Below are 26,257 nucleotides of genomic sequence, written 5' to 3'. Positions count from 1 at the left end.
GAAGAGGTATACTGTTTTGCTGTCATTGGCTAGAACATACGTGTCAGTCATTGTGTCCGTCATGACAGGTCACTGTCTAATCAGAAAACATGCTGAAAGACTGAAGATTGCCAGTAACGACTTTTGCAGAAGCTTTAAGGACATCGAAGAAGAAGAGACTATAGAATACTTTCTGTGTGTGTGTCCCACACTGGCAGTCAGAAGGAGTACCACTTTAGGTTCTCATTTCTTTGAGAACCTGTCTGATTTAGCGGATGTGAACATTCTCAAGTTATTGGGCTTTTTAAAGCGATCTGGATGGTTCAACTGTAGGAACTAGAAGGTATCTTCCTTCTTCTGTTCCTGTGGTATCACAATGGACGAAAACGTCTAAGTGAGTCTAACCTAACCTAGGTGAGGTAAAAGTGGGAGTTCTTTTCGGACTCATGTAGACAATATTTAAAGTCCATTGTTATACCACAGTAGCGACAGATCAAGGCCTCTGGTGGGAATCGATTCCACAACCCCCTCTCTGGTATTCCAATTTGGCTAAAATTAATTGAATATGCAGTTTTTCTTTAATTTTTCAATCGCCATTTTCAAAAATTTGATTGATTCATTTCTTAATTTAAATCAGATTTGAGAAGTATGTAATTTGAAAATTAAATTATCTAAATTTAAATTCTTGTTTTGAATTCGAAAATTTGTGCGAATACAGAAAGTTAAATTAGCGTTTTAAGTTGAAATCGAAAGGTAAAACTTTTGTGAAAACCGCAGAAGACCCGATAGACTAACGAAAAATATTGACTAAAATTTGACCAATTAAACATAGTATAGAATATTTCGGACTCGGCTATAAAAATTAGGTTTCTTATCATTGAGCTTAAAAAAAGGATCGGACATCACTCATTGATATGCGAGAAGTTTGCCTCCGTTCCTTATTGGAATGTTCATGGGCCAATTTCCATTATGTTCTGCATTGAATCATGACACGTAATAGGAAAAAAGACTAATTTAAATTGTTATTTAATAGCATAAACTGTGCGTATCATGTTTTAAGCAGATATTGTGTTCTCTATCACAATCTATCTATCGAGTATAGGCAAAGAATCAATATTGGAACATCAGGCAGTGCAATGACGGTAGACTCAATACAGCATAACTATTAGAACTATTACCGACTTTCTCAAGACTCAGAAGGCTAGGATAGGCAAAGATCCCAATATTAAAACATCAGTTAGTGCAGTGACCAATGAAGCCAATGATTGAGGGCATCCAGATAAGCCTCCACCGGAGCTAGACAGCTACTCACGCTGTGATGGAGAAAATCAGCAAGGGCGAGATTTCTATTTCCTTAATTCAGGTACCATGTTCGACCCGGAACATAGCTTCTAGACTGAACAATATCAACTACCAATTATTCTAGGCTAAAACTGATACTCGGACGAGAACCTGCGTTATTTGTCAAAAAATTTAATTATATATTTTGCCCAAAGTTGTCAACGTCGGTTGCAACAGTGATGAGTCAGGGAGACGGTGGAGCATACCTGGCATCACAATATCTGCCTTTCGACTCTCCGGCACTGCCACCTACGTCGGAGCTGCAACGTTTGGCGAGGAAAGAAAAGCAGACAGGAAACGAGGTACTAATAGGGTGCGATGCAAACTGTCACCATATTTCGTGGGGTAGTACCAAAATTATTAGCAGAATTCTTGAATACTAACGACCTAATAACATTTAATATTGGAAACACCGTTACCTTTGTTAAAAGGATTAGGGAGGAGGTTTTACATGTGACAATATGTTCGGAAAAACTAATCGATGAGGTTCAAGATTGGAGGGTCTCCATGGAGCATTCCTTCTCAGACCATCGCTACATTAGGTTAAGAATAGCACGGCCAGCGACGAATCCGATAAACTTCCGTAATAAGTTAAAAACCAACTGACCAAAATTCGGAAGACCACTCCACAGAAAACTTGGGCATGATAATTTAGATTGTCCAAGCATAGAAGACATTGACGATAATGTCAACAGCCTTACGACTGCACTAGTGGAGTCTTTAGAAGATAGTTGACCTCTTCGCGAAAGAAAATCAGCCCAAGAAAAACTCTTTATGACTGGGGAGATTCGCAACATTGGGAAAGAGGTCCGCGGACTTTATAACAGACCACGTTGTAAAAAAGCGGAAGTATATTGAGATGTGTATTACATACGGCTTAAGGAATACAATAAGATTGCCAGAGCGGCAAAACGTGCCTCCTGGAAGCTTTTCTGCGAACAGGTTGATAGCGTTTCTCTCAAAAACCCATGCCTAAACTGAAACGTTAGTAGACGACATGGGAGTGAGAACAGAGACAACGGAGGAAATGTTGAGGCTTTTGATGAAGACCCATTTTACACAGGATACGACGGAACTCATGGAGACACCGGAATTTTGGAATAATGAGGTTGATCAAAGGTTTATAATTACAGAATTTATGGTGAAGGAATCCTTCAAACCAATTAAGTCACCCGGACCTGATGGAATATTTCCAGAGTTACTACAGAAAGAAGCAGATTAGCAGACGATTTGGCGGTGAAGGACAGAGGACTGCCAGTCCGAGTTAAGGACGTGGGCAACAAACAGCGAAACGGTCGGTAGGACGGTGAAAATCCTATGGGGGGATCCGGTTCGTGAGAAGACGAGGGTATTACTGAAAGGAAGTAAGAAGCAGGTCAGTATTGCTTTTGGTATCATAACGAGACTCATAAGGCTACGTGCTCACTTATTCAAGATTGGTGCGGCAAGTGATAGCATGTGGGGAAGATGATGAGACGTTGGAGCATTTCCTATATCATTGCTCGGCATTCGTGGCTAAAGGTTGGTACTATATTCGGTTTTCGTGGTTAAACTCCATATAAAAAAATGAGCGGAAAATATTGATGAAAAGTGTTCATTTCGCTATAACTTGTTTTTTCATCAAGGGGAAATTTAATTTAACGGCGCCTAAAAAGAGCACAACCACTGTCGCTGCGCAACAACTCGCTTTCTTACGTAAATTTCTAATTGTAACTAAGTCTTTGTGATCTTGCTCACATGTATTTATTCGGGGTGGAAAAAAAATACTATTTTTGGATGCATAAATAATAAACTATAAGAAAGTAATAATAAGTAATAAGGATTGTGAGACGTAATAAGGATTGTGAGAGAAAGTATTGTGCTTTTGGTCTTGCCATTACAACATAATTTTTATACAAGTGGAAGATACTTATGTGCTTATTTAACTAATGCCAACGAATATACTACAAAATCTAATTATTTTTAAATTCGTTTTTTTTTTAATAGTTTTGTGTTCCATTATTTATTAGCTTCCACTTCGAAGCAATTTAAAATTGCAACAACATTATGAATTTGAATACGGTACACACACTCACTTTTGGTGTAAGCATGTACGTAAGCAGCTATAAATTGGTTGGTGCCATATTAATTTTTATATGTAAATGGCAAAATTTTGGCCAAAGAAACCCAAAAAAAAAACAAATGTGGTAATCTTGTCAAACCACTGAAAAAACGATTTAGGGAAACTTTTCCTAAAAAAAATAGTACCAGCCTTAACAGACTCCTATACTTAGGTGGGGACACAATACCCGACATGAACCAACTTAGGGGGAAAACAATTAAGGATTTTGTATAAAGCACGGACAACCTAATTTAGATTTTTGTTCGAAGCTACTTTTTATTATTTCGAGAGCACAACAAGCCGATTAATAGCTTAGGTGTATGTCCATAATGGCACGGGCGGATTAGTATCCTCTTTTCAACCTAACCTAACCTAAAATGTTTGGAAACTGAGAACAAAATTATACTATTTTATTGTATCGAAAAATACACAACTTTCTAATTTATGTATCGAAGAATACAATGAATAGGCAAAAAATCGCAAAATATCGAATTACTTTCAAAAGAACGAGCTATTGTAGGTTTCACGGACTGTAAAATGCACGCAAATAGCCAACAATAATAAAATTTATATTTGATACTATAACAAAATATCCAAACGAAGACAATTCAGAAGAATAATTGTTGTGTCTGTATAGAAATAGCGATTACTTATACAAAAGTCTATAATTCTTGAGCATTGCTCCTTTTAAACTCAAGTTATACTGCCAGGTATTATTTTGGTCGCGTCATTGGCAAAGATTTTTAATACCATTTGGTATCAATTCAATACTAGACAAAGGAGGCAATTAAGAATTAACGGCGTTACATTTGTATTCTTGTCATCGCGCCAGAAGTGTTGTTGAGTTTTGTACTTAAAATATTGACGCCATTATAAAATATTCTTTAAACGAATAAATAAAATGTTTTAATACAATTTGAGTGCATAAAACCCTGTTCAAATACTCGAAAGCGGTGAAAATTTAAATTGAACAAATTCCAAGGACTTTCTATATCAAAAACATGATCGTCCATTGTGTGGACGTGTGCTGTGTTGGTGTATTCATATGAAAACCACTTCTGGGAATCAATGGATATGGTATCAATTGTTGAATACAAAGAATTGAGGTTGGTCATGGTGTAACATTTCTTTTTGTAATTATAAACATAAATAATCAAAATAAAATTAGATAAAAATTATTTCCATTAGTTTTTTTTGGTTCATTCGGGGGTGGTATAATCAATAATAGTTTGGTATTAAATCTAATATGAGTTCGGTAATAAGGCCAGTATCAAACGGTACTACTCATTTTATGTTTTATCCATACCATCCGGTGTTGGTTTTGTACAATACGGTGTTGCTTTACTATCAATCCGTATGGTACAGAAATGAGCACGTTTGGTATCAACTTTTCTCTGGGTGTACAAAATTAGTAAATCGACGAGAAAATTTGTTTGCACTTAAGCTTATGTTGCTTAACTGGAAACTGGAAAACTGGAATTTCACTTATTCGAACTTCGCTAAACTGAAAATTATGGATAAGTGAAACCAAATTTATGTATTTTAAGCATTTCGCTTATCCGGTTTCGACTGTATGTATCTTTTCGATCAAAAAGCTGCCAAAATTTTCGCCGAAGATAAAACGCTAAATTTCATCACTGGGGAAAAACGCTAAAAAGGTGACTAAATTGACAACACTATTTTTCGCGACTGCCGTACATAGGTTCGTATATATGTGTGGCTTAGACAAGCAAGCAAGCAGAAGATCGATGATCAACAAAAAAGGCTGGCTGGTTGCAGTGACAATTATTACCTAGGATATGCTTTGCGACAATGGAAACTGGCGTCTCAAGTAAGTGCTCTGTATAAAGCTTGTGAATGTAAACAAATATTTTCCTTTCAATGGCAATCCTTAGGATACTATTCAACCTTTTTATACCCACCACCGGGTATATTCATTTTGTCATTCCTCTTGCAACACATCGAAATATCCATTTCTGACCCTATAAAGTATATATACATAGTCCATAAAGTCTGCGTTCATGTGACAATTTCTTTTTTAATGATTAAAAAACAACATAGAAAAATAAATAAAGTTAAGCTTTGTTGTATTTTTTGATCAGTTTCAGTTCATTATCATAACAAATGATAGTTACATGTGTTTTTTTTTTTTTAAATTTGAAAACATGGAAACTAAAGGAAAGGGAATATGCATATCTGAAAGAAAAATAATTATTAAATTGTGGAAAGAAGGACAAAGCTTTAGAAATATTGGTGGAACAGTTGGAAGAACGTATTCTTCTATCCAGCGCGTAATTAATAATTACAAAGAACCGGCATTATAATGGCATTATCCGTTAGAGAAGAGCGCAAAGTGATTAATATGGCAAGCAACAACCCTCGTATAACATCAATCAAAATTGTTGAAAATATTAAAACAATGTTTAAAAAAAGCATCTGTGCTGAAACTGCCAGAAAAATATTACATGGAGCTGGATTTTATGGAAGAGTTGCTCGAAGAAAGCCGTATATTTCAGTCATTAACAGACAAAAGCAGATTGCATTCGCTAATACTTTCATCAATAAGCCTCCTGAATTCTGGAAACAAATTATTTTCTCCGACGAGAGCAAATTCTGTATTTTTGGCATTAAAGGTCGGCAAATAGTTTGGCGCAAGTCCGGGACCGAGCTGGAAAAACAAAATTTAGTTGGAACGGTGAAGCACGGTGATGGTGGAGTTATGGTGTGGGGGTGTATGGCTGATAGTGGAGTGGGTCAATTAGAATTTATTGAGTCCAAAATGGATAAATGGGATTATCTCAATATTTTGAAAAAAAATTTGAAAGCAAGTGCTGCTTGCGTTGCGAACCCTAGCAACGACATTTTGGTTCCCACAAGATAACGATCCAAAGCATACATCGGAGGTTGTTAGGCTTTGGCTTCTATATAACACTCCAAAGCAGCTTAAAACACAACCCCAATCACCAGATCTCAACCCCATTGAGCATCTTTGGGATCTATTGGAGAAAAGAATGCGTCAGCACGTTATAACCAGCAAGGAGATGTTACGAAGTGTCATGCAGGCAGAATGGGCGAAAATAACATCTGAGGAAACAGAGAAGTTGGTAAACTCCATGCCAAATAGACTAAGTGCAGTCTTAAAACAACGTGGCTATCCTACCAAATATTAGGAATGTGTTAATATGTTTTTATTTTGTGTTTAAATAACTCTTTTGTTTATTTTTAATTACTGAACGCAGACTTTGTGATGCTTATATTTAATTGTTATCATATTTAAATCGCTCTAGAGTGAAAGTGCTTAACCAAACTTAGAATTTTGTTTTTGTTTTTTAATGTTAGGAATATGAAGAAAAAATATATGTAAAAGAGTTGATTTGATTTATAATTTTATTTTGTGTTCTTTAACCAATCATAAAAGTTTGTCAGGTGAACGCAGACTCTATGGGCTATGTGTATATTCTTGATCAGCGTAAAAATCTAAGACGATCTAGCTATGTCCGTCCGCCTGTCTGTTGAAATCACGCTACAGTCTTCAAAAATAGAGATATTGAGCTGAAACTTTGTGCATATTCTTTTTTTTTGTCCATAAGCAGGTTAAGTTCGAAGATGGGCTATATCGGACTATATCTTGATATAGCCCCCATATAGACCGATCCACCGATTTTATGGGCCTAAGTCCCTAAGGCCCATAAAAGCCACATATATTATCCGATTTTGCTGAAACTTGGAACAGTGAGTTGTGTTAGGCCCTTCAACATACTTCTTCAATTTGGCCCAGATTTGGATATAGCTGCCATATAGACCGATCTGCCGATTTAGAGTCTTAGGCCCATAAAAGCCATGTCCATAAGCAGGTTAAGTTCGAAGATGGGCTATATCGGATTATATATTGCTGCCATATAGACCGATCGGCCGATTTAGGGTCTTAGGCCCATAAAAACCACATTTATTATCCGATTTTGCTGAAATTTGGGACAGTGAGTTGTGTAAGGCCCTTCGACATCCTTCTTCAATTTGGCCCAGAACGGCCCAGATTTGGATATAGCTGCCATATAGACCAATCTGCCGATTTAGGGTCTTAGACCCATAAAAGCCACATTTATTATCCGATTTTGCTGAAATTTGGGACAGTGATTTGTATTAGGCCCTTCGGCACCCTTCTTCAATTTGGCCCAAATCGGTCCAGATTTGGATATAGCTGCCATATGGACCGATCTCTCGATTTAAGGTTTTGGGTCCATAAAAGGCGCATTTATTGTCCGATTTCGCCGAAATTTGGGACAGTGAGTTGTGTTGGGCTCTTCGATTTTTCTGCAACTTGGCCCAAATCGGTTCAGATTTGGAAATAACTGCCAAATAGAGCGATATCTCGACTTAAAGTCTTGGCCTCATAAAAAGCGCATTTATAATCCGATTTCGCTGAAATTGGACACAGTGACTTATACTAGGCTCGACATCCGTGTCGTATATGGTTTAGATCAATCCGGTACATACCACCGGCTGCCATGGGATTGTTCGGAAAAAAATTAAACGATCTTTCAAATAAATAACAATTGTTAACAAACATAGCTCTTCCACTTTATATGCAAACAGCGCAATTTGCCAAAATAATGCTAGTGATAAAACATATGATGGGAGTGTTGCTTACTATGTCTTTTTATTGCAACAAACACTTTTGTGAGGATTTCCAAAACAAAGGAAACAATGTTTTGTTTCCTTTGTTTTGGAGTTTTCCACTGTAAACGATCTTAAACACACATTAAGAATCGAAATGTTGGAAAATATTATGAATTAAATTAGTTTTATTCATTAAAAAGCTTGAGAAAAAAAACCCCAATTCAACAATCTTGGTCACATAAATATTATAACTCCGTTCTTTAAACCATTCTAATGTAATTCTGCGCGGCAAATGAGTCATTTATATAGAAATCGATGCTCAAACCCGAATACAGGGATATTTTTAACAGCCTGTTAACATAATGGCTCTTCCTGATTGTATAGTAAGAAATTGCCTAAACAACATTTAGAGTAACAAAATGCACGCATACTTGTTTGTAGTATGGATACAACATGGTTCTGTATCAAATGGGATGAAAAGCTAACACAGTGATGGTGTTAGTGGTGAAGGTGGGAGAGTTGGGGTAGCATTCGAGAAAACGGAGTGTACTCGTTTAACAGCAGCAGCAACAGCAAGCTGCTCCAGAACCACAACCCCAGTAACGAGCCAAGCGAGCGACTAGGCAAAATAAAAATAATATCAGTTATTTGACATTGCTCCTGCTATAAGGTTGTTTCCCGGATAAAGTTCAGTTCTGTCCTCTGCTCGTTTTTTTGCAAACAAATCGGCCAGTATACCAAAGTTTTCACTTGGAAAATCTACTGTGTGTATAGTTTTCATAAGGAATGTTTCAAAAGTAAAGAATTGAAAACGGAAATTTATAAGTGAATTGGAAAAAGCATGACAAAGCAAATAGTTAAGTTTTAAAGTGTGTTTTTTGCCGCCCAGTAGTGAGTAGCGGTAGTGTAGTTTAAATTTTTTTGGATTGAAAAAAGAAAATAGTTTGAATCAAGATATACTAAATTATATAAGTTTGAAACTTCAATTCTAAAATATGGCTCAGTTCGTTACTCATATACAACCGACTTTGATGGAGGCCTCGCAGGGTCATGTTCCACACCATCATGCCCATCAAGTAGGCGTACAACATAGTTCGCATTTACCGCATAGCGGACATAATATGCCTTCGCCACCAACAGCCCATAATCATCATCAACAGCAACATCACCATCAACACCAACAACAGCATCACTCCAACCATGGACATGGGAAACAACACATCTCCGCTGCAAGTGCTGGCCACCATCAAGGTTCAGTGTCATCGCCTCCAGCTTCCGGAGGGCATCATCATCACCACCATCAAACGCAGTCACTGCAGCAGCACCATCCGAATCATGGCCAAGGAAAGCACATTCCAGTTGCCAGTGGAAAGCATGAGCACTGCCCCACTGGCCATCAAAGCTCGGTAATACAATCACATCACATCACATATAATTAGACTCTTGAATCGGATGACGCATAAATGCTACTACTTCCTATGCGTGCGAGGGTCTTCCCACACATACAGTGTATTAAAGTATCTCAGCTTTTGCCTTCTTTAGCCATGTTATCCATTATCGCGATGATGTAATTCATTAATCCGGACCTCCCATCTAGCACGCTTCTCTTTTTCTAGGGCGTCGGGAATTTCTGTATCTATTTGAAACAAACCATAACTATTTCCCTCAAATCACTTCGTTTTTTTTCTCAGTGACATGACGTAATCCCTGTTGTGGAAGATTTTCTTCTAGGAGGATAGGTCTTCTGAAATGAAAAATAGTGCGTGTCTTTAAAATATTCGCCATAAATGCGATATTATGAGTGGTGTGAGCGAAAAGGCTGGCACAGCTAATACGTCCATCCCTTAATGCAATGAAATTAAATTCGCCCATCAGCCAGCACAGTTTATGTGATTGTGTGTGTATTGCATTCTCTCTACCTCACTGTTATTTCAAACAATATGTTAACATAAATGTTAATCTGTGTATGAGTGAGTGCTGAAAATGCATTGAACTCATCTACATCACCTTCAAAAAGTTTTTGGTGAATGTATGCAAGTTGGGACTGGGTCTTTCATGGATACATTTTCGGCCGTTCCTTTAAACGTCTTCTCCCAACGGATTATATTCCAAAATACATTGGTACATAGATTTAAAAAAAATATTTTTATTCAATTCAATACTTCGTCCTTTGGGACAATGCAATACTTTGGTGTCGAAAAACCTGGGGGAGCATAGCACCCCCAAACAGACATGTAACACATGTGGAGTCCTCCATTGGCAAGGGCTGCCGCCTATGTGTACAACACTCTGCTACAGCAACAACAACTACAAGGACAATGTGGGTGACAAATTGGTGCGTAGAGTATTTGATATAAAACTGGCACCAAGTGGGGGCCGCTCAACTCCAAAAAAAAACCAAACAGACATGTCATATTTACCTATTGGCACAATATTCGTATCAATTTAAACGTGTTGGAAGCTGAGCACAATTATGATATTAAAAAATTTGGTCCAAAAACATGTTGACAGTAGGGTACGAATTGGTTAATAATATATGGGGCTAAATATTTCGGTGACCGCCAGAGAAGACTAGCAATCAAATATAAGTGCACACAAAAACATAAAGCGATTGGCATGTTCACACCTTAAAGGTAAGTATTAAGATGTTCACTGTGGAAATTTTTCACAAAACATTGTTTCCTTAGAGTTGGTATTCTATTCTGCTTTCGGAATAGTCGGGGAAATCTTTAATTTTTTTGTTTTTATTTTCATACCAAAGACGTTTTTTATCTGCACTTATGGTTTTATTATTATTTTTTTGCGCAAATAAATGAAATAGCAAACATTTATTTTTGCCATTTTCCTCACTATAAACAGAATACTACTTTTCACCTTTTTTCCTATAGCGTTTCGTCGACGTTTTTTATATGGAGTTTGGCAGCATTCCGCCTCAAAAGTTGAACAGAATACTCAGCTTTATTGTAGAATTCTTCAACAAAGTGTTTGTTTTTCCAATAAAAAGACATTTAGGCAACATTCCCATCATATGTTTTACCACCAGTATTATTTTGGTAGTGTGTTTTTTGCGTGGTGTTATCACGAAAAATAATAGTGAAAGAGCTATATTAGCTTTCAATTGTCATTTATTTAAAAGAAAATAAACGAAAATACAACGCGAATGCGACGAAAATCTCTTTTTTTATCATGTTGGCTTAAGTTGAAAAACGTTTCTTCCACATTTTTAATGAATGCCAAACTTAGTACCACAAATATAATAGTTTTCAAAGATTTTTGAAAATACCCTCCTTAAGGCCGAAACAGAAGAAGCGTCTTAAGCTTCGTTTTTGAATGTCGCGTTGCTAGTTTGCAACGCAAAAAGTTAAAAACTTCAACTTTGATGCTTGAAAGCGAGCCTCATTCTGTGATACCACACGTGAAGTAGGGTTTTTAGTCGTCAAAGATGGTTGATTTTTTAAATTGGTAGCAGAGTTGCATTTTTCAGCGCGACGCTCCTCAACGCGCTCATTCTGTATAGGCCTTTATAGCAGCAATTACGCCTCAACAACAAAACAGAAATTCAAGTGGATTTGTTATCGAATTGCCGATTATATTTCGTATTGTAAACGAAACGAGCAAAGGCTCAAGGTCTACACAGAATGAGCGTGTTGAGGAGTGTCGTGTTGAAGAATACAACTCTGCAAACAAATGTTAAGAAAGCAACTCGCAAAAGTTAAACAATTTGTAATATTGACAACTAAGTACACTACTTCGCATGTGGCACCACAGAATAACGCTCAAAGTTGAACATTTTAAACTTTTCCGCGTTGCATTTGTAGAATTTGTGTGCAGACTTTCATTTTTGTAACGCGATGCTAACCCAAAACTCATTCTGTTTTGGCCTTCACAGTGAACGCTACTGAATTGAACACAGCTAGCGCTCAAAATCATAGCTCTGTTCGCGTACTTTTCCTGTAAAAATTTGCAAGAGAGCAAGAACAGTCTTTACTCTCTTTTGCTATTTATTTGAATTGAACAGCTGTTCAATACTGCAAATTGTGATCGCTTTGACGCACTCTCCCGCTCTTTTCTGTTGGCAAATAAAGTTCGTAAACGACATCTAGTATCAATTTGTGAAAATTTGCAAACATTTTTGAATATTAAAAGTAATGAGTGTGGGTGATGGAATGGGTAACTAAGTATGAAAGACAAGCACTTAATAAAACGGCAACGCTCATTCTATTCAATAGGATCAAATATCATATGAGCGTGTGTTTTTACTTGAGCGGTGTTTTATTTACCCATTCAGCGGATTTTCTCGCTTAGATTTTATGGAGAAAATGCTTACTAAGAGGCTTGGTTTATCCCAGGAGGTGAGGTCAGGCGAACAGCTGAGTACAATTTTTAATTTTTGTTTCGATTTTGCAATAAATTTAAATGTTAAATGTTTATAACACAGCTGTGACTTTTTATAAAATCTTACTGAATCTTGCTGCAAAAGGGAAATATATGTAGACCGATCCGCCGATTTAGGGTCTTAGGCCCATAAAAGTCACATTTATTATCCGATTTTGTTGAAATTTGTGACAGTGAGTTGTGTTAGGCCAGTCGACATCTTTCTGCAATATAGCACAAATCGGTCCAGATTTGAATATAGCTGCCATATAGACCGATCTCTCGATGTTAGGTCTTGGGCCCATAAAAGGCGCATTTATTATCCGATTTCGCCGAAATTTGGGACAGTGAGTTGCGTTAGGCCCTTCGACAACTTTCTGCAATTTGGCCCAGATAGATTCAGTTTTGGATATAGCTGCCATGTAGACTGATCTCTCGATTTAAGGTTTTGCCCCCTTTTCAATTTGACCCAGATCGGATCAGATCTTGATATAGCTGCCATATAAACCGATCTCTAGTTTTAAAGTCTTGGACCCATAAAAAGCACATTTATAATCCGATTTCGCTGAAATTTGACACAGTGACTTAAGTTAGGATTTTCGACATCCGTGTCGTATATGGTTCATATCGGTCTTTATTTGGATATGGATAACAAAAAGACCAATATTTTATTCTACAAAATTTAACAATGACTTGTACTTATTAGACCTCCCAATATCCGTGTCGAATTTGGTCCAAATCGAACCATATTTAGATAAAGCTGCTTGGGGGCATAAATTATGCATTTTTACCGGATTATGACGAAAGGTGGTTTACATATATACCCGAGGTGGTGGGTATCCACAGTTCGTCCCGGCCGAACTTGACGCCTTTTTACTTGTTTATTTTATGCTATTATTTATCTTTGCATTTTACGGCTAATCAAGTATTTTGATTACTTTGGGCCTTTTTTACATAGACAGTCGATCTAATGACCATTAAATATCATATTGCAAAGAAGATTTTGGTGAAAAATCTCTCGTCAATTTTATTGCTCGGCTAATGCCTGCTCTGTTAATTGGCTACTAGCTTTGAAGGTCATCTCTACTAATATCGATATTTTATGAAAAAACCCGTTTGGAATATAAACAGCCATTGAGACACACATCTGCATTTGCCTACTGGTCAATATCTTAATCAAGAACTTCCTTAAATCTGGCTGTGTTACCATTTTTTTGGTCTACCTATGGTCTAGGCACTCCATTTACCTTCTGGTCAATATTAATTTTATTTATTTGTTTGTTTCTCAATAAACTTGACAGTACAGGATTATAAATACAATTCCGGCATGGGATAGCTGTGAGCACAACACAGGCCAGAACATTGAGGTCCGATCTGTGTGGTGTTCATTGCTATCACGAGAAGCTTAGCTGCGAGCTACCGGGAGCGTCAACAGGTTGCGTATAGTGGAATGCTCCATACGGAGTAGCTGCAACGGTAGTAGGGGACAATCAGCGGTATCGAGCGGAGAGTCTCAGTGAGAGGTCAGGCGGCACCGGCTCTTGCACAAATACTGGCGCCTTTAAATAACCAATGGCCACCGTCTTCCCGTGGCGATCGGTCCTTTGTACCGGGACGAGCCTGCTCACCCACAAGAGCTTGACGAGAATCGCCACCCCCACACGAATATTTGACTACATCAACATCAACTACAACATAAATACATTTATCTATCCGAAGCAAATAATATAAGAGCAAGAAGTGTGATTATAATACAAATATAGGATTGAATCATATTACGATGGCACATTATGAGGAATGGAAAAAACTAAAAAGAAATAGAAGTAATTGCAAAAAACTAAAAAATATTTTTATTACATCGTTAAGAATAAAGAAACAACTAAAAATTACATTGTATTAAATCATTAAGAACGAGATTTAAAAATCAAAAAATTTATTAATAAAACATTAAAGAAACAGTAAAATAATGAAAATAAAAAACAAGTAAAAGCGTGCTAAGTTCGGCCGGGCCGAATCTTACATACCCTCCACCATGGATCGCATTTGCCGAGTTCTTCTCCCGGCATCTCTTCTTAGGCAAAAAAGGATATAAGAAAAGATTTGCTCTGCTATTATTATATTATTACATGTTGGAGACCTGTGTAAAATGTTAGCCAATTCGAATAAGAATTGCGCCCTTTGGGGGCTCAAGAAATAAAATAGAGAGATCGATTTATATGGGAGCTGTATCGGGCTATAGACCGATTCAGATCATAATAAACACGTATGTTGATGGTCATGAGAGCATCCGTAGTATATAATTTCAGGTAAATCGGATAATAATTGCGACCTCTAGAGGCTCAAGAAGTCAAGACCTCAGATCGGTTTACATGTCAGCTATATCAGGCTATGGACTGATTTGAGCCATACTTGGCACAGTTGTTGGATATCATAACAAAACACGTCGTGCAAAATTTCATTCCAATCGGATAAGAATTGCGCACTATAGAGGCTCAAGAAGTCAAGACCCAAGATCGGTTTATATGGCAGCTATATCAGGTTATGGACCGATTTGAACCAAACTTGACAAAGTTGTTGGATATCATAACAAAACACGTCGTGCAAAACTTCATTCCATTCGGATAAGAATTGCGCACGCTAGAGGCTCAAGAAGTCAAGACCCAAGATCGGTTTATATGGCAGCTATATCAAAACATAACAAAACACGTCGTGCAAAATTTCATTCCAATCGGATAAGAATTGCGCACTATAGAGGCTCAAGAAGTCAAGACCCAATATCGGTTTATATGGCAGCTATATCAGGTTATGGACCGATTTGAACCAAACTTGACAAAGTTGTTGGATATCATAACAAAACACGTCGTGCAAAACTTCATTCCATTCGGATAAGAATTGCGCACGCTAGAGGCTCAAGAAGTCAAGACCCAAGATCGGTTTATATGGCAGCTATATCAAAACATAGACCGATGTGGCCCATTTACAATACCAACCGACCTACACTAATAGGAAGTATTTGTGGAAAATTTCAAGAGGCTAGCTTTACTCCTTCGGAAGTTAGCGTGCTTTCGACAGACAGACGGACGGACATGACTAGATCGACATAAAATGTCGCGACGATCACGAATATATATACTTTATGGGGTCTCAGACGAATATTAAAACCAGATAAAAAAACGTATTTTAGTATAAAAATAAAATAAACAAGTAAAAGCGTGCTAAGTTCGGCCGAGCCGAATCTTATATACCCTCCACCGTGGATCGCATTTGTCGAGTTACTTCTCGGAATCTCTTTTTAGACAAACAAAGGATAAAAGAAAAGAATTGTGCTAATTGAATTAAATGTTGGAGACCACAGTAGAAGTCTACGTGTAAAATTTCAGCCAAATCGAATAAGAATTTTGCCTTTTAGGGGCTCAAGAAGTAACAAAGGGAGATCGTTTTATATGGGAGCTGTATTAGGCTAAATACCGATTCAGACCATATTTGGACCGTATGTTGGAGGTCATGGAAGAAGCCGTTGTACCAAATTTCAGCCAAATCGGATAATAATTACGCCCTCTTGAGGCTCAAGAAGTCAAGATCCCCGATCGGTTTATATGGCAGATATATCAGGCTATGGACCAATTTGAAGCATATTTGGCACAGTTATTGGAAGTCGTAATAAAACATCTCGTGCAAAATTTCAGCCAAATCGGATGAGAATTGTGCCCTCTAGTGGCTCAAGAAGTCAAGACCCGAGATCGGTTTATGTGTCAGCTATATCAGGTTATGAACTGATTTCAACCATACTTGGCATAGTTGTTGGAAGTCATAATAAAACACCTCATGCAAAACTTCAGTTAAATCGGATAAGAATTGTGCCTTCTAGAGCCTCAAGAAGTCAAAACCTGACATCGTTTTATATGGCAGCTATATTAGGTTATAGACCAATTTCAACCATACTCAGCACAGTAGTTGGAAATCGTAATAAAACGCCTCATGAAAAATTTCAGTCAAATCGGATAAGAATTGTGCCCTTTAGTGTCTCAAGAAATCAAAACTTGAGATCGATTAATATGGCAGCTATATCGGGTTATGGACCGATTTCAACCATACTCTGCACATTTGTTAGAAGTCATGAGGGGTTTCCTCATGCAAATCGGATAAAAATTGTGCCCTCTAGTGGCTCAAGAAGTCAAGACCCGATATCGGTTTATATGGCAGCTATACCAAAACATGGACCGATGTATCCCATTTACAATCCCAACCGACCTACACAAATAAGAAGTATTTGTTCAAAATTTCAAGCGGCTGGCTTACTCCTTCGAAAGTGACCGCGCTTTCGACAGGAAGACGGACGGATGGATGGACATGGCTAAATCGACATAAAATGTCACGACGAACTTTATGGGGTCTTAGTCGAATATTTCGGGGAGTTACAAACAGAATGACGAAATTAGTATACCCCCATCCTATGGTTGAGGGTATAAAAAAACAACACAGAACTGTCAAATTCCGCTCGCGGAACAATTAAAGGTTTCCGCGACTATGCCGAAAGCATAATAGAATACCAACCCCATATCTGAGTAATCTGCTTTTCAAGCGGAATGCTGTCAAACTCCATATAAAAACGTCAGCGAAACGTTGGCTAAAAATAGGCGAATTATTAGTACTCTGCTTATAGTGACAAAAATGATCAAAGTGGCAACACTTGAAGCCATTGCCGGCATTATTTTTGTATGTTCTATTATTGGTTTCAATGGTTCGTTTTTCTTCATTTATTTTCGAAAAATAAATTAAATGGAGAAAACAATAAGTGCAGTTAAAAAAGGTATTTTGGTATTGAAACACAAACATTATATTGTTGTCAATTTCCGCTCGCGGAACAATTAAAAATTTCAGTGATTATTCCGAAGGCAGAATAGAATGCCAACATCTACCGTCAAGATTGCCATGATATGTTTTTCACAAATAAGTGTGGCCACCTGCAAAAATCCTCTGTTGTGAATGGCAAAATAAAACCAATTATTTATTAAATTACGTGCAAAAATCTTAATACATTTTGTTTCACTTCTATGCCCAATTTTATTTATAAATTTTACAATTATTTTCACTTTTTTCCTCTTACTGTTTTGACAGGTTGGCAAATGGCGTTACAACCTCATGGCAAAGAAACAGACTTGGACTGGAACCTTTTTTTCATTTTTGCACTTCACGACCATTCTGTCCAGTAGATAAATAAAACACACCAACTATATGCTCTTTTATTTTAGTACTGAATAGATAAGCCGTGAATGGTAAACATAAAACGCAAAAAAAGTTTCCTCAAAACAATACGACGAAAAAAGTGAAAATATTTGTTAAATTTATACATAAAACTTGAAAAAGATTTGTGCACGCAAATGTATAAACAATTGTTTTTAATTTTATTTTACCTTTCAAAATAGAGGTATTTCTGCAAGTGTCCGCACTTATTCGTGAAAAACATATCATGGCAATCCTGACACCAGATGTTCTACAAAAGCCTGCACTGGTAATTTATGTAGAACTTCGTTGTACTGGATACACAGAAAAAATATAGACCTATATTAGGCTGGTAAGACATGGTATTGACTTATAAAAAACTTTTCAAACAAACTGTTAACTGCTTTAATAGTTTTTGATATAGAAATTCGATTTTCTTTTGTATCACGTCAAGTGATTGGTTGATTTTTAATTGAACGAAGTAAATTGTTATTTAATAGTATAAAGTGTCCATTGATTAAGATTATATCGTGTTCCCTTTCACTCATATCCCTTGCGAAAAGAAGTGAGAATGAATCAATATGCCTCGTTTTTATGTGTCCCGTTATGATACCAATAGCTATATTGACTTCCTTTCAGTAATAGCCTCGTCTTCTCACGATCTGGATCCCCTTATAGGATTTTCGCCGTCCTACCGATCGTTTCGCTGTTCCACAATGTTGCATGCGCATTCGTCACCCACTCCCTTAACTCGGACTGCGTCGACCCGAAAGGCTTCGGGTTAACCAAGTTTATTGACGTCTGTCCTCTGGCCTTCACCGCCAAATCGCCTGCCCTTTCATTTCCCCTTACTCCGTTATGGCCCGGCACCCAAACGATGTGGATTTTGCCATCCTCAGAGAAGGCGTTAACTTCCTTTATACAAGCAAAACTGTTCGTGACCTTACCTTCCTGGTTGTAATTGCCCTTATGGCAATTTCACTGTCCGTAAAGATATTCACACTCGACGTCCTCGCGTTAGCACCACACCACTGCACGCATTCCGTGATCGCCCGGATCTCCGCCTGCAGGACCGTATTATGGTCAGGCAGTCTAAGACAGATCTCATTCCCTGGGTTCTCAATGTAGATCCCCAGGCCAACTCTGTCTCCTATCTTTGATCCATGGTCTTCCAGGTGGAAATACTAGGGTTCCGTCAATCCAAATCTGTGCCGCTGGCAGCAGTGCCTCGCACTTGACCTCAAGGTTCATCTCAGGCATCCAATTGGAAACCTCTATGGTATGTGCTGCTCCCATCCTGAATCCATTCTTCCATCGCCTTAAGTCTCATAGCCGCAGTGGCTGTCTCACACTTAGTCTGTATGTCAATGGGTCGGATATCTAGAATAGTGTCCAGTGCTCTAGTGGGCGTGGTCCTCATCGCTCCGCCTATGCCGAGACAACATGTTCTATAAACCAGTCGTATTATACTAACATAGCACTTTTTCTCCATAGCAGTCCACCAAACTAATGAGGCGTAAGTAAGTATTGGTCTAATCACGCTCCTGTAGAGCCCGTGGACTATCCTCTACATAGTGCCCAACATCTGTGAGCCTTCTCAGTACGATCCTGAATGTGACAATTCCAATTCAGTTTCCTGTCCAAGATCACACCTAAGTATTTGGCCTAGTCAGATATCGAAATCGTGTTATTGAGAAAACGTGGTGCGTTAAATTGGCCCACCTTCGTCTTCCTCGTGAACAGGCATATTTCAGACTTCTCTGGGTTAAGATTGAGATCTCTGGGTCTAGCCCAGTCATATGCCATATGCAAGACCCTTTCGGCCCTTCCGCATAGCTGGTTCGGATCCTTAACTCTTAAAAGTATTATAACAGACGGGCTAAAATCCCTCCTCAGTCAGCATCCGTAAGAGGTCATTAATGGTGGTCACCCATAGGAGTGGCGATAAAATGCCACCCTGTGGCGTGCCTTGCAGGGCAGTCACACAACCTCATGCAGGGCAGTCTCCACTGATCTTCCCTTGACATAGGCATGCTGTTTGTATTTGAGCAGTTCGCTGGATGTCCTACTCTTTATCATGGTATCCACAATGCGTTCTCTGTTTTCAAGTAGAAAAGACGTAAGGCTTATGGGTCTGTAGACCTTTGGAGTCGCATAACTAGCCTTGCCGGGCTTGGGTATAAACACCCACCTTGTCTCTTGCCAGGCTTTCGGAGTATATGCTAGTCCTAGGCACGCTGTGAAAATATTGGTCAGGTGGGGCGCCAGATAGTCTGCCTCTTTCTGCAGTAACACCGGAAATATTCCATCAGGTCCGGGTGAATTTTTGAAGCTCCTCATGGATTCCTTTACCATAAGTTACAACCCTTCAATTAACATCATTATTTCAAGATTCCGGTGTCTCCGTGAGTCCCGTCGTATCTGTGGAAAATGGGTTTTCATTAAAGCCTCAACGTTCCTCTGTTGTCTCTTCTGCTCTCACTCCCATGTCGTCTAAAGTTTCAGTTTGGACATGGGTTTTTGAGAGAAGCTTTTTTATCTTGGCGGCGTCATTAACGCTATCGACCTGTTCGCAGAAAAGCTTCCAGGAGCCACTTTTTGCCTCTCTTGTAATCTTATTGTATTCCTTAAGGCGTGTGTAATACATATCCCAATAAACATCCACTTTTTTTACGACGTGCTCTGTTGAAAATTCTGCGAACCTCTTTCCCAATATTGCGAATCTGCCCGGTCATCCAAGGTTTTTCTTGGGCTTGGTGTTATTAGGTTATTAGTATTCAATAACTCTGCCAGGGCTTGGGCCCGCTTGTTAGTGTTGGTACTACCCCACGAAATGTGGTGAGAGTTCGCATCGCACCCTATTAGTACCTCGTTTCCTGTCTGTTTTGTCGGATAGTCGAAAGGCAGATAAAGCCAGGTATGCTCCACCGTCTCCCTGTCTCACCACTGTTGCATCTGACGTTGACAACTCTGCGGAAAATATATAATTCAAATAGTTATGACTAATAACGAAGGCCCTCGGCCGAGTATCCGTGTTAGCATAGAATAATTGGTAGTTGATATGGTTAAGTCCTGAAACCTTGTTCCGGGTCGTTCATGGATCCTGAATTAAGGCAATATGAATCTTGCCCTTGCTGATTTTCTCCATCAGAGCTTGTGTAGCGGTCGCGCTCCGGTGGAGGTTTATCTGGATTCCAAACGCAACAAATTGGAGGAAATTGTGGAATGCAAACGTGCTATATATAACATAAATATTATTAATATTATCTTATTTTAAAAGTTTATTACCCATATAAAGAAGCCTGGGAGCATATTTATACTTATAAAATATATTTATATAAGGTTAGGTTAGGATAGGTTTAAGTGCCATTAGTCTCACTTAGACGTTTTCGTTCATTGTGATACCACAGGAACAGAAGAACGAAGATGCCTTCTAGTTTCTACCTTTGAACCATCCAGATCGCTTTAAAAAGCCCAATAACTTGAAAATGTTCACATCCACTAAATCAGACAGGTTCTCAAAGAAATGAAAACCTAAAGTGGAACTCCTTCTGACTGCTAGTGCGGGACACACACACACTGGAGTTCTATAGTCTCTTCTTCTTCGATGTCCTCAAAGCTTCTGCAAAAGTCGTTACTGGCCATCTTCAGTCTGTCAGCATGTTTTCCGATTAGACAGTGACCTGTCATGACGGACACAATGACTGAGACGTCTGTTCTCGCCACATAGTTTTGGAATTCTCACAGCCCCTCTTTGTGGCCATCTATCATCATTCATTGCCCTTCGGGCCTGGTCCTGAAAACTTAGCTTAATTGCCGCTAGAGGCATACCCACAGATTCAGCCATGTCGTTGAGAGATCTGCGACAGTCGAGGGCGGTTTTTGGGTTCAAAAATACGTTCTCCAGGGATTTAATGGCTGCGTGAATGTCTGAGAAGATATTTATGCCAATCGTCGTAATGACATATCTTAGCCATTCCACCACTTCCTTAATTGCAAGGATCTCCGCTTGATACACTTTGATACACACCGCAGTGGTCGAGGAACGTTTTCAATATGACCAGTTCTAGATCTTTAGAGTACACCCTGAAGCACACCTGGCCGTTTAGTTTGGAACCATCCGTATAGAAGTCTATGTAACTTCTGTTAGCAGGGATATCGTAGTTCCAATCGGTTCAATCCGGAAGAGTGGTACAGTAATTTTTATCAAAAAGCGACTCAGGTAGGTTGTAATTCACACTACCTGGAACATCGGATATTGTACCAAGTTTAACACAGTGTCCGTAGCCGCCACATGGGCAATGAGAAAGCTCCCTTACCCTCACGGCAGTGGTCGCTGCAATTTGTCTAGCCGCAATATCCAGAGGCAAAAGATGTAGCATTAAATTCAGTGCATCAGGTGGTGTCGTCCTCAGCGCGGCTGTGATGCACAAACAAGCCGTCCTTTGCATCCGGTGAAGTATTGAGCAGTAGATGGTCTTTTGAAGCGCCGTCCACCCGACCACTACACCATATAGCATAATAGGTCTGACAACTGCAGTATATACCCATGCATGACACGCGGTCTAAATCCCCAATTCTTGCAGGTGTATAGGGCAAGAGTTGCCTTTCTTACTCTTTCCAAAATGTTGGATTTGAAGTTCAATTTCCTGTCCTGTAAAACACCCAGGTATTTTGAGCTTTCTGTAAATGGAACATTCTCTCCACACAAGGAGACAGGTGCCACTGTAGGCAACTTGTATCTGCTGCTGAAAAGAACTACTTCTGTCTTGCACGGATTTATACCCAGACCACTTTCGGCAGCCCACTTTGATGTTGCACGTAGAGCTTCCTGAAGTACAGGGTGGCTGATGAATATTGCTACAATGATGAATATTGCTACATTTTTTTTTCGGTGTATGGAATACATTTTTCTTTTATTCATGTTAAATTAAATTATTAAATTAATTATTAAATTATTATTAATTAAATTAATTAATTAATTAATTAAATTAATTATTAAATTATTATTATTAAATAGAAAAAAAGTTATTACATTTTTTTTTGGTAGCGGCTTTCATCAGCCACCCTGTATATCTCTTAGAGTCTGTGAAACTTTCCCCTAACCGCAGCATACGCGACCTCTTTTACACTTTTTTTTCCAGAGACAATAATATATTTTTAATGGCTATATTACAAAGTAGAGGAGACAGTACACCTCCTTGAGGAGTTCCTCTGCTGACCCATTTTTTTAGATCCACAGATCCCAAGCCTGCCGTAATGCATCTTTTAGTAAGTAAGTTTTTAATAAACTTTCTTGCGGTAGAGCTGATGCCTAGAAACTCTAACTCCTTCATGATTGACGTCGGGTTTAAATTGTTGAAAGCACCTTCCTTGACAGCGACCGAACCCTCTATGTCTTTACTATATGCATGCTGCTGCCGCGACAGGCGATCTCTAAGGATCTTTGCCCTAAGATATGTTTCTATCAACCTCTCAAGAGTCTTCGGCATAAAGGATGACAGACTAATAGGACGAAAATCTTTCGCCTTCCTGTGGTAGGATTTTCCTGCTTTCGGAATGAAAATGACCTACGTGTCCCTCTAACCCACAGGTATATATGACATTCTAATACAAGCAGAGTACAGGGAACCAGTCTATCAGACACAGCTTGTAATTCAACCGGTGATACATCATCAGGGCCTGGCGACTTAAAGGAGTCGGAACTCCTTATCGCCCAAAGGATTTTCGGCTCAGACACAATTTCCCTAATAACTTCCGACGAATGCATATCAGTGACAACCTCTTCTGGCGCCACGTTGTCCGTTGGAGAATTTTCCGAGAAATGTGTATCAACGAGTAGTTCTAGTGTTTCTTCACTAGACATTGTCCATACATTTTCCGACTTCTGGATATACCCCACGGCAATAGGTCTCGAGGACAGAATTTTCCTTAGCCTGGAGGCCTCAGATGTATCCTACACGGAGCTGCAGTATTCTACCCAGGATTTGTTCTGTGCCTTTCTAAGCTCGCCTTTATATTTTCTTAGCCCAGCCTTATAGATGTCCCAATAGTGTGGTGCTCTTGTCGCTTTTGTTCCGTTGAAGAGTTTTCTGCAGTCCTTCCTTAGACCAACCAGCTCTGGGGTCCACCATGACGGTCGCTGTTTGCCCCTTGGCTTGGCACTAGGGCATGCTGACGTAAGCGAGTCATTCAGGGCCTTCGTGATTCCTTCCTTATTTACATTGGGTTGCCCAAAAAGTAATTGTCGGTAATATAGTAGTAATATTGTCGGCGTTGACAAATTTTTTCAACGGCTTGTGACTCTGTAATTGCATTCTTTCTTCTGTCAGTTATCAGCTGTTACTTTTAGCTTGCTTTAGAAAAAAAGTGCGCGAAATTTTGTTTACATTTGTTTGTTTGGCGTCAATTTTAATATGGGTACCACATGTATTGAAAGAAATTCATTTAACAAACCGAATCAACGATTGTGATATGCACCTTAAACGCAATGAATTCGATCCGTTTTTAAAACGAATCATAACTGGAGATGAAAAATAGATTGTCTACAACAACGTTAGTCGAAAACGATCATGGTCCAAGCATGGTGAACCAGCTCAAACCACTTCAAAGGCTGATATCCACCAAAAGAAGGTTATGCTGTCTGTTTGGTGGGATTGGAAGGTTGTGGTATATTTTGAGCTGCTTCCAAGCAACCAAACGATTAATTCGGATGATTACTGTCAACAATTGGACAAATTGAATACAGCCATCAAGGAGAAGCGACCAGAATTGGTCAATCGTAAAGGTGTCATATTCCACCAGGACAACGCTAGACCGCACACATCTTTGGTCACTCGCCAAAAACTGAGTGAGCTTGGCTGGGAACTTTTGATGCATCCACCATATAGCCCTGACCTTGCACCATCAGACTACCATTTATTTCGATCTTTGCAGAACTCCTTAAATGGTAAAACTTTCGGCAATGATGAGGTTAAAAATTCGCACTTGCAAAAGGTTATCGAACAAAATGGCAATTATATATTTGATTAAAGTTCATTCTAAGTTTTTGATTTTTGAGCTTATCCGAAATCCAAATTGCAAAATTGTCAACCAATAACACAAATTTCTTTAATGTATAAATTTCTTAATTGAACCTAGTTATACCTACCATCGAAGGATAGGGGTATACACATCGTACAAATCTAGCATGATCTAGCCGTGTCCGTCCGTCTGTCTGTTGATATCACGCTACAGTCTTTAAAAATGGAGATATTGAGCTGAAACTTTTCAAAGATTCTTGTTTTGTCCATAAGCAGGTTAAGTTCGAAGATGGGCTATATCGGACTATATCTTGATATAGCCCCCATAAAGACCGATCCGCCGATTTAGGGTCTTAGGCCCATAAAAGCCACACTATTATCCGATTTTGCTGAAATTTGGGACAGTGAGTTGTGTAAGGCCCTTCGACATCCTTCTTCAATTTGGTCCAGATCGGTCCAGATATGGATATAGCTGCCATATAGACCAATCTGCCGATTTAGGGTCATAGGCCCATAAAAGCCACATTTATAATACGATTACACAGAAATTTGGAACAGTGAGTTCTGTTAGGCCTTTCGACATCCGACATATAGACCGATTTCTCGATTTAAGGTGTTGGGCCCATAAAAGGCGCATTTATTGTCCGAAGTCGCCGAAATTTGGGACAGTGAGTTGTGTTATGCCCTTCGACATTCTTCTTCAATTTTGCTCAGATCGGTCCAGATTTGGATATAGCTGCCATATAGACCGATCTCTCGATTTAAGATTTTGGGGCCATAAAAGGCGCATTTATTGTCCGATTTCGACGAAATTTGGGACAGTGAGTTGTGTTAGGCTCTTCGACATTTTTCTGCAACTTGGCTCAAATCGGTCCAGATTTTGATATAGCTACCATATAGACCAATTTCTCGATTTAAAGTCTTGGCCCCATAAAAGGCGCATTTATAATCCGATTACACTGAAATTTGAGACAGTGACTTATGTTGGACTTTTCGACATCCGTGTCGTTCAGATCGGTTTATTTTTACATATAGCTATTTAAAAGACCAATATTTTGTTATACACAGGTGAACAATGACTTGTACTTATAAGTATTTGGTCCAAATCGGAACATATTTCGATATAGCTGCTAGGGGGCATAAGAGATGCATTTTTCACTGGATTTTGACAAAGGGTGGTTTACATATATACCCGAGGTGCAGGGTATCCAAAGTTCGGCCTGGCCGAACTTAATGCCTTTTTGCTTGTTTTTAATTTTTTTTCTGTGCGGATGTCATATAAGTATAAGGACTAAAATGAAACATAGCTATAAATCATCTAATTCCTATACATATTCGTACAAATTGGAGGACATTGTAGAATGTAAACATGGTATTTATAAATATTATCTTACTTTAATATTTTGCTATTTGCCATGAGACTTTACAAACTAATTATTAAAAACTTCTTTGAGCAAAATATGCATGTTAAACGGTTTAAGTACGCAAATCAAATCATTGCTAATAAAAAGACAAATATATAGAACATGTCTGCTGTAGAAGAATCAAATGGTTTCCAAACACTCGTTAGAATTTAAAAATAGCCGAATCAAAAGAGATA

At 38.6% G+C, this 26,257-nt stretch overlaps 1 protein-coding gene across 2 annotated transcripts in view; it reads left to right on the top strand.

Annotated features, from left to right (window-relative positions):
- The first annotated feature begins 8,711 nt into the window (after positions 1-8,711).
- Positions 8,712-26,257, top strand: part of LOC106087780 (ankyrin-3) — a 202,317-nt gene continuing 184,771 nt past the window's right edge. The window contains exon 1 of one of the 2 annotated variants that reach the window (XM_013252951.2): positions 8,712-9,444. In XM_013252951.2, coding sequence (XP_013108405.1) covers positions 9,034-9,444 — 411 coding nt within the window. In that variant the 5' untranslated portion in view covers positions 8,712-9,033. The remainder of the gene's footprint in view (positions 9,445-26,257) is intronic. The other variant, XM_059364700.1, reaches the window with a different exon arrangement.

The sequence above is a fragment of the Stomoxys calcitrans genome, chromosome 1 (genome assembly GCF_963082655.1).
Source record: "Stomoxys calcitrans chromosome 1, idStoCalc2.1, whole genome shotgun sequence".
Classification (NCBI taxonomy): domain Eukaryota; kingdom Metazoa; phylum Arthropoda; class Insecta; order Diptera; family Muscidae; genus Stomoxys; species Stomoxys calcitrans.
This window is presented reverse-complemented; position numbering and strand designations above follow the sequence as displayed.